This window comes from Coturnix japonica, chromosome 2, assembly GCF_001577835.2.
Source record: "Coturnix japonica isolate 7356 chromosome 2, Coturnix japonica 2.1, whole genome shotgun sequence".
Classification (NCBI taxonomy): Eukaryota; Metazoa; Chordata; class Aves; order Galliformes; family Phasianidae; genus Coturnix; species Coturnix japonica.
This window is the reverse complement of record NC_029517.1, coordinates 62,698,863-62,716,196: the sequence shown is the minus strand read 5'-3', so window position 1 is coordinate 62,716,196 and position 17,334 is coordinate 62,698,863. Positions and strand designations below refer to the sequence as shown.

Below are 17,334 nucleotides of genomic sequence, written 5' to 3'. Positions count from 1 at the left end.
ATTCTCTGCTGGGTGATCCTTACTTGAGAGCACAAAAAAATACGTAGGTTTTGAGATTTTACTAAGGGCAGCATGAGACCTCCAATATATCCCATATTGAAACCAACAGGTTGCGGTTCATGCAGAGCTAATAAAGCCAAAGATTTCATAGAAGACTAAATGCTATCTGTTGGTTTTTTCTGGACAAAGTCATAAGTAACTGAAGATAACCCTTTGAGGATGAATCACGTTCCATGCAGGCTATCCACCTGTCATCTTCCAACAGAGCATTTTCACCCAAAAGCTTCACTTATTTTTTACTTACTATTTATTTTTTACAGTAGCAGGAAAGATAGGACTTAACTTTAAGGAAATCACAGAACCTTTGTAGAAGACTTCTTCATTCTTTCCTACTCCTGAGTGCTGCGGTGCCACAGCTTGGAGAAAACAACAAAAACCAAACCAAGAAGAAACATGAAAAGTACCTGCCATCTTCTTGGAAATCTATCAACCTCTGGTAAAATAACAAGCATCTTAAAAACTAAACCTCCTGCAACCAACGTGTACTAAAAAGAGACACAAAATTAAGAAGCTGAAACTCCTGAAGGCTACTCACAGAAAGTTTGCTGAGTACACAGCAGGTTTTTTTCAGCTTGGGTTATTACAGTGGAGCTGGTCTTCCTGGAGTTTCTCTGCCTGATTCCAACTTGAATCAGCTGGTAGAGGGTAAAACATTGACTACCAAAAGCTGAACTCTGCAAGAGGCTGGACAAAGACACCACATTTGCATTCACGAAACAAAAAGACTCTCATGCCACACTCACCACAGTCTAAAGGTTATTGCAGCTTTTTGGCTTGCTCAGATCAGCAGGTTTCCAAACACTGGTGGAAGCTCAGTGGGGGTAGGAACCACACTTACAGACAGGCTGGATGTCACTGCCCTCCCATGAAGAGCTTTGCCATAAGAAGTCATTTTGGTCTCAGGACTGCAGCGCTACCACCTGCGACACTGCAACTACTGGCACAGATAATGAAAAAAAAAACCAAGGCTAAAGACATTCTGTATATTGCACACACACACACAAACACACACATAAAGGCTGTTCTGATCCAATTCTCTTTTTGGAGAAGACTGGAAGAAACAAGACAAGGCAGGTATACAAAACTTTTTATTGACAATGGAACAATAGAGAGGAAACATCACCACTTCCCATTCCTCAGGAATGTCTCCATTTGACAGTCAGTCTGCTAAAAGCATACTTTCGTGGTAACAAGCAATAAGAAGGCATGGAATTGTCTGTAATCTTGAGAATAATGTTTCAGTGCAGTGTAAAGGGACTGACAGTGTGCAAGTGTGCAGCAGGCCCTGTCACAACACAAACATGGCAGGCAACCGTCTATGCAGAGCCAGCGGGCACAAACATGAAGCAGTTATAAGCCTCAGATAACCTCCATTACTTCTGAGGGCGTTATGTGAAGTGCTGCCATCTATATCCTGTCTTGGGAGATAGCGATTACTCCCACCACTCCTTCTGCTTCGCTATCCTTAAAGATGTTCATACATCCAACTGAAGGGCACTGTATCAGAGAATGCCCATCTTTTACATTTTACCACGTCTTAACCAGTTTATGCACGCACTTGAGTTTACTCTCAGAAGGTTACACTGACATAAAGGAAAAAAACCAAATAAGTGCTGCATAAAAATGAACGGATTTGGTTCTTAATGCTTCCTTGCTAACAAGAACATCTGATTACAGGATACTCCTTGTAATGCTTTTGTAAAGTATGTTTTCGGTCTAGCTAATGCTTTGAAAGCAACTGTGTGGGTCAAACTCCCTTAACTTAGTTTCAGATATTCTGAAATGAAATTTGAACTGAAGTTTAAACCAAACAACAGAACCTCCTAATTTCAGCTTTCACAGTACAGTACAGAACTGCACAGTGAGTGCAAGATGAGAGCATTCTTTCTCCTGCATAAGGTCACTCTGCCTGCAGTACTGCCTTGGGACCCATGTAGTAGCTTATACATTTGTTAGTATTATCCCATTTGTCCTTTACTCAAGCGTAGGTGTCTCTGAATGCGTACGCTGGTTGTTAAAGTGCTTCAAAATAAAACAAAAAACTCCAACAAAACAAAACATCATCCCTCAAAAAAACCACAACAGGTGTGAGAATTTTATCTGAAGGATTTTGTACAGCATTTACAATGTCAGCATAAAGCATCTGAAACATGAGCATTCCCTGCAGACTGATGCAGTGCAAGCAGTCCTGTACATTAGATACCGCAATTCCTCTCGATTCAAGATGCACAATACTTACAAAAACACCCCAAGAAGCACAGACAAATGCTGGTGGCTCCTCCTCTTCTTTTTTAGAAACATGATAAAAAAATCTGCATTACTCTTTCATAATTTAAATACATAAGTAATCTTCACTTTTATTACTTCATGACAATGACTTCAAATTTACATTATTTTAAGTACCGTCATAATAGCTCCATGTATAATACAGATATTTGCTGATATCCTGTTGGAAAATGAGAATAAAAAAACAAAAACAAAACCCTTCCACTATATATATATATATAAAAAAAAAAATGCTGGAAAGACGAGAACACAGAACAGGGACTTGATACAGACTATGATTTCAGTTTTATATCAACCACAGTTAACCCAAAATTAACAGATACACAGCGATATTCAAAAGCAGTGCAAATATCTTTGGAGGTTAGAATAAAATTATACTACAAGAACATAAGACAGAAGAAATTAAAAGGCAAGTACTTCAAGTACAGCAACCAGTCTCTGTGAGGTCCATCTTAGTGTTAGCTGGGGGCTCCTTTTCCCACCTTACTTCTTCCTCTGGAACACGTTAGCCAACATTGCACCTGATGTTGTCAGCTGGCCCATTTTGTTCAAAAACTTGGTCTTTGTATCCTCACTCACAAGGCTCGCAGCGATGGACATGGAGCTAGGAAAGCCAACAGTTTAGTTACATAAGACTACAAACAAAAAGAACACTGTGATCTTATTTAATAAGCGCCCGAATCGTCTTGGCATGTTAGTGGTTTCATGAGCACAAAAGGTCACTCCACCGAGAACTGCAAAACCAACAGTAAGCCCAAATGCATACCATTCAGTGAGTGATCACAGCAGCAAGAACAGTCCTAGTGGGAAGTTGTTGTAAAATATTTTTTCCCGTGCTACTTCCTATATACATATATATTTAACCACCTTCACAGCTCTGTGTGGCAAGGGAAATTATTTGAAACAACAGTACATTCCAAGCACTGGCAACTCTCAGAAAATAGAATAGCTCACTTCAGAGAGTAAGCCCCACAGGTGGTGTCAAACCTGCAGTTTTAAGCAGACTGTGTTGTCTCATGGGCTTGAGTGAACCTAAGGAAAACCAGGTACTTCAGAAATGACTTCTGAAACAGTTTGTCTACTATTGTCCTCATGCTTGATAACAATTAAGAATGGGAACTCTGGTTCATGTTTTCCACCACTGTGCTGTGATTATAAACTGAATATTTAGATGAGCTACAGCACTGGATTACCTAAAAGTATGTCCAAAAAGTAATTCTTTTACTATAAAAACTGCCTATTTCAATATAGTAACAAAATCAACATGAAATCAAATTGTTTGAATCTCACGTCTTTAAAAACAGCCACAGAACCTAAAGAGGTATTGACACACCTTGTCTAAAACAATTACTCCTATAGGAAAGTCCACGCATTTACATGACTAGAAAAATTAGAAATGAAAATGTCAGAATGTTCTTTGTTATTGCTTACTGCTGTTGAGATGGATTATAGGTTACAAAGAGTTCTGCCTCTTGTATGGGGAAGCTCTGGGTCAAAACAAACATTCATGCCGGACATCTTGTAAAAATCGATTTGTAATGAGTTTTTACCCATGCTTTAAGTATCTCGTTAATTGCAGAAGAAAATGTCTAACAACAACAACAAAAAAATGCTATAGAAAAGATCCAGCTCTTAGAAAGACTAAATTTAATCTTTTAATAAATAAATTTTTTGCCATCCCCTATTACTTGACATAACTTTTCTTACAGCAAGGGCAAAGATGTGATGACAAGCAGTATCTTACTTTTGCATCAAGTTTTTTTTCAGTACGTTATCTCCTAGTTGCATTTCAATTTTCTTCAAATATATACTTAAGGTTAAAACCAGGAACTGAAATTGGCAAGGGCTTAGTGATGAAAAGGAGATTCGCGTATAGGAAAAGGTAATTTCTTCTGTGCTAAAATACTGTGCAGTAAAAGGCTGCAACCATAGGCTCCCTTTAAAGGAAGAGGAAAGGCCAGGAAAGAATGAAGCAACAAGAAGACTAATCTTTTCCAAGTCTTACAGTCTGCAGCACTCTAAAAGAAAATAAACTGGAAGTTGTATCACATTTGCATTTATCTGTGTCTGTAATGGCTTAATAGTACTGTGGTTTCAAAATATTTTCATAGGTGGGATTCTAAGTAGTAGAGAGCTTTTGCATTGACCCAGCTACATTACTATAAGCAAAAGCCAGGTAGTTCAAACTCTGCAAGAAACAAAAGTTGATCATTCAAGCCGTATCCATGTAGAGAACAACTCTCTGAACTAAATAGGTTAAAACAATCTGAGAGATGACAGCACACAGACTCAGTAAATCGCCTTTGCCCCTAGGCTTTTTGGTATGAGCAAATAAAAATGAAGGGAAAAAATCCTGGTCAACTTGAGAATTCAGAAGAATTTGCCCAGTCAAGGCATATTGCTTGATACCTTTGGTTTTTCCATTCAGTTAATACAGGTTAGATAATATAACTCCTTGGGTTAAGATTAATGAAGTTCTTTAAAGAGACCAGCTTGATATTGTATACATTTGGCACAATCTTCGAGAGAAAAAATAGTTTCTCAGATAAGTATTCTCAAAGAAACGTTTAGTATTTTCAAATGGAGTCTCCCAAAGGGCTGTCAAGAAAGTGCTTAGAATTTGATGAATTACTTTACTTTGGAAAACATTTATCAGGCATACTCAAGTTCTATCTTATCCTTTTAGATATGTACCCTGTTTCTAGTATTTTTCAAGTCTAGTCAAGGTCTAGCGGCTTTTTTATTTTACAAATAAAATAGTAAAAATGAAGAAAGAATGTCAGCGAGTCTAACTGTATGAGTCCAATAAATGAGTTCATAGAACCCAGGCAAAGGAAATATTTGCAGAGTAATAGATTGCTATATACACAGCCAATTATAATGACTCAATCTGTTAGTCAAAGTCACTGCTTAGGTGGAGGGATGTTCTAGCACAGCTTGGTTAGCGAGTGCCTACAGCAACCGTATCATATCTGCAAAAAGCCTGACTACTGATTCTGTCTGATCACAACTATCTTTTGAGTATCTATCCATGGAAGGTGCAAGGTATAGGAAAGACCTAAATAAATCTAATGTTTACTTGTAAAAAGTAGGATAGGTTTAATACTGGACACTATTAAGTTTGTTTCTTGCCAGGAATCATTATTGCTAGGTTGTTTGTGATGATGTTGCTCAAAGAGAGGTAAGCATTCACCATTCTTTAAAAATGAAAAGGAAATACACAATTGCTGAAGAATCTGAATGGAGCAGGAAAAGGGTGGGATTAGGATAGAGGCTACATAGGGGAGTACACAGGTATAGATGTCAACAAGCTCCTTTGAACTGAAGGCAAAAAGGATAAAGACAAAAAACCACTATTTTTTCAAGTACGTGGTGAAGATATGAGGAAAAAAAAAAAACAAACCACAACAGCAATGAGTAAGTATTGAATGAGTATTTCATCACTGAATACCCTAACAGTTGGAGTATGCCAGTTCGTATTATCAATATTCATGAGTAAGAAGATGACAGTGCATTCTCCTGGTCTTAAAAGTTTTGAATTTCTTTTCTCTCGGACAGGACTTCTATGACTACATAAAGACCATCTACCTTACTAGAGCAGATACTATGGATTTATAGTCAGTTGTAGAACTTGAATGCTTTTAGTCTTAAAATTATTTCACCTCCAAAGTCTAATGTTAATTTCTGGTATACCTCCTGCTTTCTCAGTGCATGTGAACTGCTGAGTGATCACCTGGGGAAAGGAGCAAGTCAGCCTTGAGAGCACAGGTGAAGGCAATTCAGCTGTGTGACCAGAAGGGGTGGAGCCTGGCTGCACCTCTCCTAGTCCCCATTTAAGGGCTGACTGCCACTGGGGAAGGATCTCTGGTTGGTGATTCTCTTTGGTGGAGCTTTCCTCTACAAACTTAGAATCTTCTCATTTGGGTAAGCAATTTTCTTCCCTCATAGCACCATTCTATTGTGCCAGTCCTTCCATCATCATGCCTCTGGTGAAACACCTTTTCCCATCATACCAATCTGTCTAACTGCTACACTCAGATTCAAGACAGAGATTCAAGTACTGTTTTCTAAAGTTCAAAACCTAAAAATAACGTACCATGGGAAAACAGGAACTTCATTACTAGGATCCAAACAGAAGCATGTTGACCTGTGCTTTATGCTGGAAGCAGAAACAACCACAGACTGAATAAAAGTTCCGAAGATGAGCATTAGTGCAGTATTTCTAGTCACAATCACTGGACACCATTATGGAAGACACTTTACAGAACATTATGCTGGAGGCACAGAAAAAAAGAGAAGTGGCAGTCTTACCCTTGTGGTTCTTGGACGGTCTTATTTTCCACTTTCTGTTCACACTCTTTTATCATGGAGCTTAAAATAACCTAGAGCACATAAGGAAGACATAGGATGTTTTTTCTTTTACATCAACAATTGGCACCAAATCTGCTCCCCAAGTAATTCTGACACCAGCAGAACAGTTTTAGAAGATTCTCCTGTTTGTGAAGTGCATTTAACTTGCAAGTATTTGATAATGCCTTGTGGCTAGAAACAACAAAACCATTCAAAGAACTTTAAGGAAGAAAAGGTTTTTGAACCAGCTACAAGAGTTCAGAACTCCTTCCCATCCCCCACTATTTATTTTTAAATAGGGTCGAACTGAACATACTTCTGTTATACATCTCCATATCTTCCCTTTTTTTAAAGCAGTAGTTTTATTCATTAGCAATTGGCTTTTATATACATCCATGTGCTCCCTATTTTTTAGTACATTTTAAAACTCTTGTAATTACCATCACGATATATAAAAGCAATGAAAGGAAAAAATGATGGTGTGTGGAGGCAATATCTTAATGGAAAGGAAGTGCTAAAGCAAACATGAAATATTGTTTCACTGACATCTTACAAAGTTTGAATGAATCAAGATCTTAAAATTTTACTTTAGCAGTTCCAGTATTAAAGGTTTCCACAGAATATTTTTTGTCTAAACTTCCCTGTGTGAAAGACAGACATTGGAACTAACTGAGTCTCACAGGTCTCTTGGAATAATGCCTGAAGATAATCAGTCACAGTGAGGAACAACATGATAAAAACCGCTCCTGATCTTCTGTTATTTAATTATTTAAAACCTATTTAAGCTTTCAGTTCCTCCTCTGGCTATAAGACTCAAACTGAATCACATAGGCTCTTTTGTTTTAATTTCGAACTGACTAGGCCTGCAAATCTTAGAAGTTTCATTAATTACGATACAAAATGAAGCATTAATATTTTTACCTCGTTAGTCAGTATGACAGAACAAAGAAAATTAAGCTAAATCCAATTTTTGTCTGCTGCAGCTTTCAGGTATATTCTTAGACTTCACAACTCATCTCCCAATTCTCCCTGAATACAGAGTATTAAGCTGCATTTGGTGGATGCTTAGACCACTATTGCTGCATCTGAATGCCCCCTGAAACCATATTTTTTCCCTCTAAGTTCTTAAAGTCCTTCAAATTAGTTCACCCTCAGTTCCACAAACCATAAATGGTGTAACAATAACATAACACAAAGGGAACAATAAGACTGTAGATCAGTAGACTAAAAACGCAACTGGAAGAAGGGATTTTGTAACTGAGTATAAGAATTTAGGACTTGTGGAGAATACAGTATAGTTTGAATTAAGTCACTTTGCAAACAAAGAAATAATCCCGGAAGAACATTATTAACCTTCAAAATAATACACACTCATATAGAAAGACCTTTCTTTGTACACTCTGACTGAATTTCTGCCTCCATCACTTGAAGCATTCAGTCTGTCAATCTTTCCCCAGGATGCAACCAAATTACTTATTGTCAGCTTCATTTTTACACATCAATCCCTATCATTGTTCATCAACCTTAACTACTTGCAAAAAAGACAGGCATAAGCTCAAAATGTTCAAGTTTCTCAAATTAGCTTTTCTAGCTACCTCTTCTCTTTTACTACTTTCTGAAACTTCATTTACTAGAGAAAATCTTCACAGCTGCCGTGTTGTGCTGTCTACTTATGGGATGCCATCTGGTCCAATCTCTGCTCCAGCAGGGCCACCCAGACTATGTACTTTAGAATACTTCCAAGGAGAATCCATGGCCTCTCTGGGACCAGTGCTTGGTCACCCTCACAGTGAGAAGTGTTTCCTCATGTTCAGAGGCACCTCCTGTATTTCGTCATTTCTATTTCCTTGGACATACTGTGGCTACGTACTTGAGTATTCTCTTGCTTCAATGAAAAACAAGATCATAAAAACATTCTATTTTTCTTCAGTCTGTAGAAACTGAAAGTAGAAGAGTCTACTTGCATTTCTGACCTTTCAGTATTTCTTTGCAGTTACTCAGCCTAAAATTATATTCTAGAAGATTTTACATGATGGGTATTATCCCTTGTTCCAAACCCCTTAATGCTGTATGTTGTGCTACTCTTTATGAGTGGCTCTTCTTAACTTCTAGTTTTAAATACCATAACATTTTAACTTGTATTGCCACTTCCATCTCATACTCAATAAACACTGCTGCTCACCTCATGCTCTGGTGAGAGATGTTCCATGTCAATTCGTAAACACTTAAGTCCTGGTAAAAAGTGATTGACCATTAAATCCTCTGAAATAACTGAAAAACGAGTTGTTAAGGAATTAAAAGATGGCCTTTTGAAATTATGTATGTCTCTTTTTCTCTCTTCTGATTCTATACAATTTTGTTCTGCAGAACACAGAGACAAGCTACAGCAGTGATACCCAAGAAGACAGTGTTTGATACTTCTCAACAAACAAAAAAGATGTCTGAAGCACATTTAACTTCACATATTTTGCATGAGATATGATTTTTTCATATATATATATATATATGCACACACATAAATAAACACACATACATATTCACCTAGAGGTACAGTTTAAATTACTAAGATCAAGGGATTTATTTTTTTTGAAAGCACTTACAACTTCTACCAACTTCTACCTTCTGTGAAAATCACATCTTTATACTGAGCAGATCATACTTGAGATCCCACATTCAAACCCAAACCTAGTGAATTCTCCCCCTATAACAGACTCAACTAATCTTTGTCTTATAAAAGGATACAGCAACAGGAAAGAGCACTGTAGGCTTCAAACAGGTGGGTAGCAATGTCCAGTCTCTTAGAATCCACAGACTGCTGGTTGTTGACCAAGGCTAATTTGTGCAAGTGTGGAATAACAACTGTAAAAGCAAATTCTAGAGTAAGTATTTGAAAAAGCTTTTCTATAGACTTGATTAGCATTAAGAAGTTGTTAAGTGGTAATTGCAGTCATGTGAACCATCACACATCAACATGGGATAAAAGATGTAAATAATGGCTTTTGATAGGACTGCTCATGCAAATTTAATTGACTAATGCAAACTTGAAATAAAACTGTAATAAGAATATCCAAAATAAAAAAGGAACCTCAGAGTAGCAACCATTACAGAAAACATTTTGTGAAGTTATTATTCCCCTGCTGATAAAGGCATCTAAAGTATGTTTCTGCTAAAGAGTTTAGCATACTAAACTAGCTACCTACAACTGTGGGTATGATAGGTCTTCACATTTTGTTTACAAGCATCATTAGACAATCTAAAAATGAGCTTTGTTCGTCATTTTGCTTCACATTACAGGGCCATGGGAAAAAAACAAAACAAAACCCTACAACCCTGTCTTGTTAATCTGGGATTATTCATATTTATCATGTGAGAGAGGCTGGGGTGAAGAGGGAATATCATTTTACATGTCAAATAATTAAAAAAAAAATAAAAAAAGGCAAAGTTGCTGAATGCCTGTGTTCTGATGGACATCAGTGTTAGGTGAAGTGAAAATTTTATTGGCAAGGTCAAAAATCAACATAAAAATGGGGACACAGGGGCACACCAAGCTCTGAATACAAAAGTGTTTTCATTAACTTTTTGGTAATGACAAAAATCAATGTAACCAGCCAATGATTAGCTTTGGGACAGAAAGAAGAAGAAAACATCCTCCCACCAATGCAACTTACATTCATCTCTAAATCTGGGCTCGGCATTAGGTCCAACTCTTCCAAATGTTTTTATGATTTCTGTATGAAGAGAATGTTGATCTTGATATTGAGGGTCCTCCAGGAAGGATGCTAGCTGCATTTTTACCCTTTCCAGAAGCTTAAGTATTAACAAAGAAATAAGTACAATAAAGAGGGAAGAAGTTAGAAATCATTAAGCTCAGAGTATGTCTATAAAGCTTACATATGTCAGATAAGCCTTACATTTTCTGTTAACTTACAGTCTTTTCTGACAGAATGTTCCAACCTCTTTGGTTGCAGTTCCATGTTTTAAAAACTTAACAGTGTTTTATTCTAATCTATCCTTAACCACTATACATGTGCTCCCATAGAGCCAGTCTCTTCCTGAAGTTTGCTTGGTTTTGATAATCTCTTTTTTTTTTTTTTACCTACTGTAACTTCCCTCATTATTGACATCTTTGCAGTTTGCCTGTTTAAATAGCATTGAGTTCACACAAGTTTCTTTGTAATGCATCTCAAAAGTGTCCTTTATTTCTGCAGAAGGAAGATTGATAAGCATCTCAAAATCAAGGGAATTAGAAAAGGTTCTAAAGGCTAGAAAAACAGAAACAATAAAATATAAATACGTCTAAGATTTATAGACAAACATTTAATTTGCATTCACAGTTGTTAAAGTAACCTTTTCTAATCCATTTTGGAAGCAGCTGTCACTTCTGTACTCTGAAGTTTATTATAAATAGTGCATTGAATACGGTAATTTGTGTGGTAACAAAATCATATTCTTTCCAAACTGATTATAGGCATGCAATCCAAGCTACAAAATGGTAACTTATCCACCTTCCAAGTACTTGTGAGTCATCACAGACTTATTAGTCACATTTCCTCAAGCACATTCTTTTAGAACATATTGAGATTACAGGAAGAATGCAAGCTCTGCAGAATGTTGCGGGGACTTTACAAAGAAATGTGATTGTTCAACTATTACGTAAAACAAAGCACAGCATTTCTACTATTTAGAGCAGAATGTCCAGTGTCTTTTTCAGAATTCTGATCTATTAGCAAAGTTTCATCATTTAAGAAACAAGCAGACAGTGCAGATCTACGTTATTCTCAAGGATCACTTCAGTTACTTCTCTATAATTTCTTTTAACGTCATCTTGGATGTCATGAGCTATCCGAGATGGCTGCAGAGTACCAGCAGATGTGATATGAACTTCAAGTGATCTGTGCCCTCCTAAAGCAGTTGGAAGCCAAGCATGATATCCTGTGCAATCTAAAAATGGTATCATATATTCACGTGGAGGCAAATGATTACCACCACAACTTTTTGATAAGCGCATTAAAGTTAAGCTGCCAATTTAATTTAGAAATAATGGATTTAGATTTCTTAACTGACTGTCCAAGGAAAATATTTTATTCATGTTTTTTCATCTTCTAGCATAGGCCTCTACCTCTACATATCTTTATTTTCTTAAATGTTTACCTTGATATTTATAAGTAAATGTCTTTCTAAGTTGTAAGAGGGCTTGTGTGATTTTTAAACACAAAACAAGTGAAAAAACAAAGGAAAAAAACAACAATACAAACCAACCAACTAAAAATGACCACTGCAAAACCAGGAAGCATTTTAGACAAAGAAACAACAACAACAAAATGATTTACAAATATTTTTTAATCCTTTTTTCCCCCCCAAAGTTAATTATTAAGTTACTGAACATATCATAAAATCTCCCACTTCTTTTACTGCGAAACAAGGGATGATAATAGCACTGTTACCTCTCGTTGTGTAACAGTTTCCATGATAGTCCCAAAAGCAGGAATTGTTGCAATCCTCACTGAACTACAACAGAAAAATTTTATCTTTAATTGAGCATTAGAGAATAAAATTGGTTAAAAACAGAGCAAAACTCAAAGATTAGTGCTTTAAATTACATTAGTTTCTAATGATAACAAAACAAAAAAAGCAGACCAGGAAAAAGACAAGATTAACTCAATGTCTCAATCTGAAACTCACAATTCAGGATCACTGGACAAGGTAACAAGAGCCGGTGCAACCCGCTTGTCAACTAATGCTTCACTCATGCCTCGAAGAGTCAGCTGTAAACCAGTCAACATGCAATAAAAAATGGTTTGGTAAACTGGAAGGAGAACTGGATTAGCTGTGGCTGAGGATGGGCAGGCAGACTCTTGGAATTTATCTTGGTTTAGTCACCACACGTTACATTAAAATGATTAAGACACATCATGCTCTAGCATTTATTGGTAATAACCTGTTAGTGAGATTAGCAAAGCATCCCTCCTTAACTCGAAAGAAATATCACATCAGAATATATATAGCACAAACACGTCCAAGAATTGAAATATTAAGGTATTCTTTCAGAATTTAAGTACTCGCAAGGCTATGTCACATTCTGATACTGCCATGTTTAATTTTAAGTAATGTAACTGGTAGAGTTGCAGAACACATTGATATGCGGCTTTCTGCTAGAAATGATTTAAGCAAATTTCAAAACTGAAAGTATAACTTTATATAATATATATATACATATATATATATAATAACACTGATTTAGTTTTCTATTTAAAATTTATTCAGCAATTTAATCCTCTTTAGTTCAAGGTATTGCAATAAACCTTTGTGATTACAGACAAATGACTTTTTTTTTCAGCTAGGATAACAAACACAATTGATGGTTATTTCTTCCTAAGCATTAAGAGGGATGCTAGGTGTACAAGACAGTCAGAAAACTTACATTTCAGGGTCACTGGAGAGAGTAATGAGAGCAGGAACAACTCTCTGAGCTACCAGAGTTTCATGTACCCCCTTCACCAACAGCTGAATGGTCGGAGCAGGGGGGGTATCACAGGTGATGCACGGAAAGAGCGAGCACAGTATCATGGGAAGAAGAACGGCACAACCAAGAGAGAGAAAGAAAAAACACAAAAAGCAAACCAAAATTAGAAGCTAAGCAATACTGCTACACTAGTGCTTCATATATGCAAAGGCATGAAGAAAGCTGAAGTGGTCTGGTCATCAGCACAAACCTGACAAATTTAATGACATAAAGTTGATTGCTCTGCTTTCAGCTATTTTGTAACTAAAACTCTAGATAGTTTAGCAAGTAATTTATGTGGCATAATTCAAACCTGTTAAAATACTAACATGATGCCAATAAGAGTTCGACAGTCTAGTCTGAATGGTATTCTACATCAGTGGAAAGGCCTAAGTTACTGTACGTGAAGACTGTCACAAGCAAAGATTTCTTTAGTCAGGCCAAATACATGTGGTTTTCCAGCACTGAGTGACACCTTCCAGGCATCACTAAATGACAGAAAGTACCTCCCCAGGGGCCACTAAGCTTTCCTCAAAGTCACGATGAACTACTTTAGATTTAACGTCCATCCAAGCAGTCTATATGTGTAAAAACTCAAGCTGGTCTATGCAGGTAGAAAATGGATCTGCATTAAAATCTGCATGAGTTCAAAAAAGAAAGCCTTTGCACTTTTGTCTTGTATCTCACGTAAGAAAGGCTGCATACACTTGCTGTTTCGATGCACAGGAATAAATGGTTGGTTAGTGAGTTCTGAGTGAAATTTGAAATACGGTCTCACTATTTAAGCCGTATTCTAACAACTCATATTCTGCCACGAACACTAATTAGGATTCTTTTCTTATTCTCCAGAAGTGTCATGAGAACATGCAAGATCCAGATATGGCATAGAGAAACTAGCATCGCTTACTGTATTATGCAGTGCTAAAACCAGGCAGTAGTTACTCTCTAACTGGAGTTTCACATTATGCTATTTGTTTGAGCATTCCAATGTTATGGATTGAATTTAAAACATGAACATTATGAAAGACTGCAAGGAGCCTGACTTTCCAGACTTGCTATATAAAACAGTGATATCTACTAAGCAATATTTGTGTGTGCACATCTGTGTGTATGTATACAGATGCTGTGAACATATCATGCTCTTACAAATAGTGACCGGACAAGGAAGCACAGGGGTGAGAATTATTAAGCTGTGTAAGCACTACTGCTGCAAAATACTCAGAAGTAGAAAGCTGCAGCTTCCTACACTCATAATTCACAATGTATTAGCAATGTCAGCTACTGTAGTACATTTTAATATTCATACAGCCCATAATTATTTACAGTAGCAAACATTTTAGAATGATCTCAGCTCCACCACTATGTGGGCTGCTGCACTTCAAATCTTGGTAAAGCATGGTAAATAGCATCATTATGTCTTAAATAAAATAAAAGCATGTATCATCATTTAAGAGTCACTCTGAAGAAAAGAGTTCCTAACCTTGAACAGACCAACAATGCTTGTAACTCAGCTACACGCTTCATTGTTCAAACCAGCAGCAGTCAAATCTGTTTGCATCAACATTCAAATGGGAAACTACTGACAGAAAACATTAATGCACAGGCACAAAGGAAACAGCTGGATGGGGAAAGCCACGTTGCAGCATCTAAGGCTACAGTGAGACAGACTACACAAAGTTTTATCCTCTTTCGATTCTTACCGAGGAATGCATGTTCATTACTTCATATACACCACACCTTAAAAACCATAGCACAGAGTTTCCTGTCCCCAAGGGCAAGCAAAAATACACTGGCTATAAATCACTTATGTTCTTCCAGTCCAGAACAGACTGGTAAGGGTTTCATAACATGATCTGGCAGGCCTAAATCACAGCAGTCCCCGAGCTCCTGCAGATCACTGTACTGCTCTAAAACATTGCAGTACACGTATAGCTGTCCAGCTCATGACACACTCTTCTATCTTATTATCTAATCATTACCGTCTGTCTTATGAGAGAATTGCTGTGCTTTGCCAGTGAATAATCTCTGAGACATCAAAAATTCCTCACATGAAGGAATCCTCCAAAATAAAATGAACTACTACCATCTCCTCCTATTGCAGACTTCCAAAATTCACATACTGTCACTTATAAATACGTAGACTGCAGCTACAAAGTGGCAACATAGGAAAAGTCAGTTTTCAAGTGAGAAAAATGTCTTCAATGAAGTTGCCTATGAAGTAGCAAAAACTGAAATATATTAGAAAGCATGCAGAACTAAGCCAAAATAATCAATTTGCAGTAGAAAATAAATTGCAACCAAGACAATAGCTTGTATTAACTGAAGTTTTTTAATGTATCGAGCTAATGATTACACAAAAAAGAAAACAATATTTTTACAAATATGAAATATAAGCCATGCACTTGTATTTTAAACAAACTAAGGAATGTTTTATGGGTGACTAAAATTGCCATCTCCTTTTTACAAGGGAAAAAAGCCCACAAAGTTGGACACATTCAAGGGAAGTCACACAGTACATCTGAAAGCCACTGTGTAGCGCCTTATCTGCAATGACTTGCAGAGTTGCAGTAAACTAATGGCAGAGTTAAGCACTTCCTTCCTCAAGGCAGACCTGGGATTTGTTTTCGGAAATGGATACAACCTCACTTAGAGGTCAAAAGCAAAGCTAACCACCAAGTGAGTCAAGCTTAACAGAAATGTAAAGAAAATCAAAGAAAATGGAATTTGATTATAAAAAATTACTCTCAAAAATACGAAGAAAAGATGCTCTTTGTTCAGCAACTTGTGTATGTCCCAGTCTTTTGGTATGCCTTTTCTTATTAACACTTGATGAAGAGGAACATGGCGTGGAAATAAGAAGCTTACTGGTTAAATTTAACAGTCTAAATCATCTCTAAATCTGTTCCAAATAAAAAGATGAAGTTGTCACATTGTGGCATATTAAGAAATCCCATATTTGACCAATTTATTTATTTTTTGTAAAAATTGACATTTTTACCGCTCCATTTGGTGCCAGTGAAAACTTGTTGGAGTTACAGGTGCGCTATTTGTATACTGAAAAAGGCACTGAAAATTGCTAGCTTTTAAATAACAATAACAAATGTTAAAACACACTTAAAACAAGAGAGACACTTACGTTTACCTACAGACCTAAGCAAACACATTTGATGATGTATTTTGTTCTGGTTTGAACACAACTTTGCCATGAAATTCATTTTCATCTGAAAATGTTTTTCAGCATGCAGTAATCAGAATGCAACAGTGAAGTCAGCAGTTGATCAAAGAACATATACACAGTCACCACAGAAACATCATGCAAGTGGCTAATGACAAATTACATGATGGGATGTGCTGAAGAACACAACAGATAAACAACTGTACAACTTCTGCCCCATCACACAGTACACAACTTAATTAAGTCACGCATAATTTTTATGAATGTGTCTATTTCATCTGAATCAGTGTTTAAAAATATACTGCCATTTCAGAAAAGAACTAGAAGGAAGTTCAGATGTCACTTACCTCAAACATTCTGGCTGCTGTGCATCGAACAAGAGCTGAAGTATGGACAACTCCATACCATAAGACAGTTAACAGCAACTCATGATAAGCTGGGTTTGCACTAAAAGAAAACATTTGGGCCATCAAAGAAGAGGAAAGAAAAAAAGAAAATGAATTCCTCCAAACCTCTTTTGCTTACAAAAGGCTGTCTCAGCAAATCTAAAACTCCAATTTTTATCCTTTATGAAAGATATGTAGCATTTACTCCATTCCAAAGAGCACGGAACACGCTGCTGTCTAGAAAACAGGTTGCATTCTGAGGTTGATTTCAAAAGTTCTTCAGAATATAGATTTCAATGTATTACAACAGTGAACTGAACGAAAATATGGATAAGAATGTACAGTCAGAATATGGGAAATACTAAATCAATTTTGATTTTTATCCTTAGTGAGGATTTTTTTGTATTTGTTTTTACTCCCATGTGTGAGTTTTACTTGGTTTTTCTTCTTTACACCTGAAAGATTTTTATTTTATTTTTTTAATCACTGTATTTTTCATTTGGGAGATGATCACTGAGGAAAAACATAAGCCTACTCATTTTTCCCCTGAGGCAGCACGGTTAATAAAATTACAG

General features: G+C 36.6%; 1 protein-coding gene across 8 annotated transcripts in view; it reads right to left on the bottom strand.

Moving 5' to 3' along the window:
* Positions 1 to 1,130: 1,130 nt before the first annotated feature.
* RELCH (RAB11 binding and LisH domain, coiled-coil and HEAT repeat containing) overlaps positions 1,131 to 17,334 on the bottom strand; it is a 70,133-nt gene continuing 53,929 nt past the window's right edge. For 2 of the 8 annotated variants that reach the window (XM_015854512.2, XM_015854517.2), the window contains 9 exons: positions 16,721 to 16,820; positions 13,118 to 13,200; positions 12,141 to 12,204; positions 10,365 to 10,503; positions 9,439 to 9,555; positions 8,879 to 8,967; positions 6,658 to 6,728; positions 6,443 to 6,505; positions 1,131 to 2,950 (listed from right to left, as the gene is read on the bottom strand). In XM_015854512.2, the coding sequence (XP_015709998.1) occupies positions 2,830 to 2,950; positions 6,443 to 6,505; positions 6,658 to 6,728; positions 8,879 to 8,967; positions 9,439 to 9,555; positions 10,365 to 10,503; positions 12,141 to 12,204; positions 13,118 to 13,200; positions 16,721 to 16,820 (847 nt within the window). In that variant the 3' untranslated portion in view covers positions 1,131 to 2,829. Of the gene's footprint in view, positions 2,951 to 6,442; positions 6,506 to 6,657; positions 6,729 to 8,878; positions 8,968 to 9,438; positions 9,556 to 10,364; positions 10,504 to 12,140; positions 12,205 to 12,378; positions 12,462 to 13,117; positions 13,201 to 16,720; positions 16,821 to 17,334 lie in introns of those variants that run through there. The other 6 variants (XM_015854519.2, XM_015854514.1, XM_015854513.2 and 3 more) reach the window with 5 other exon arrangements.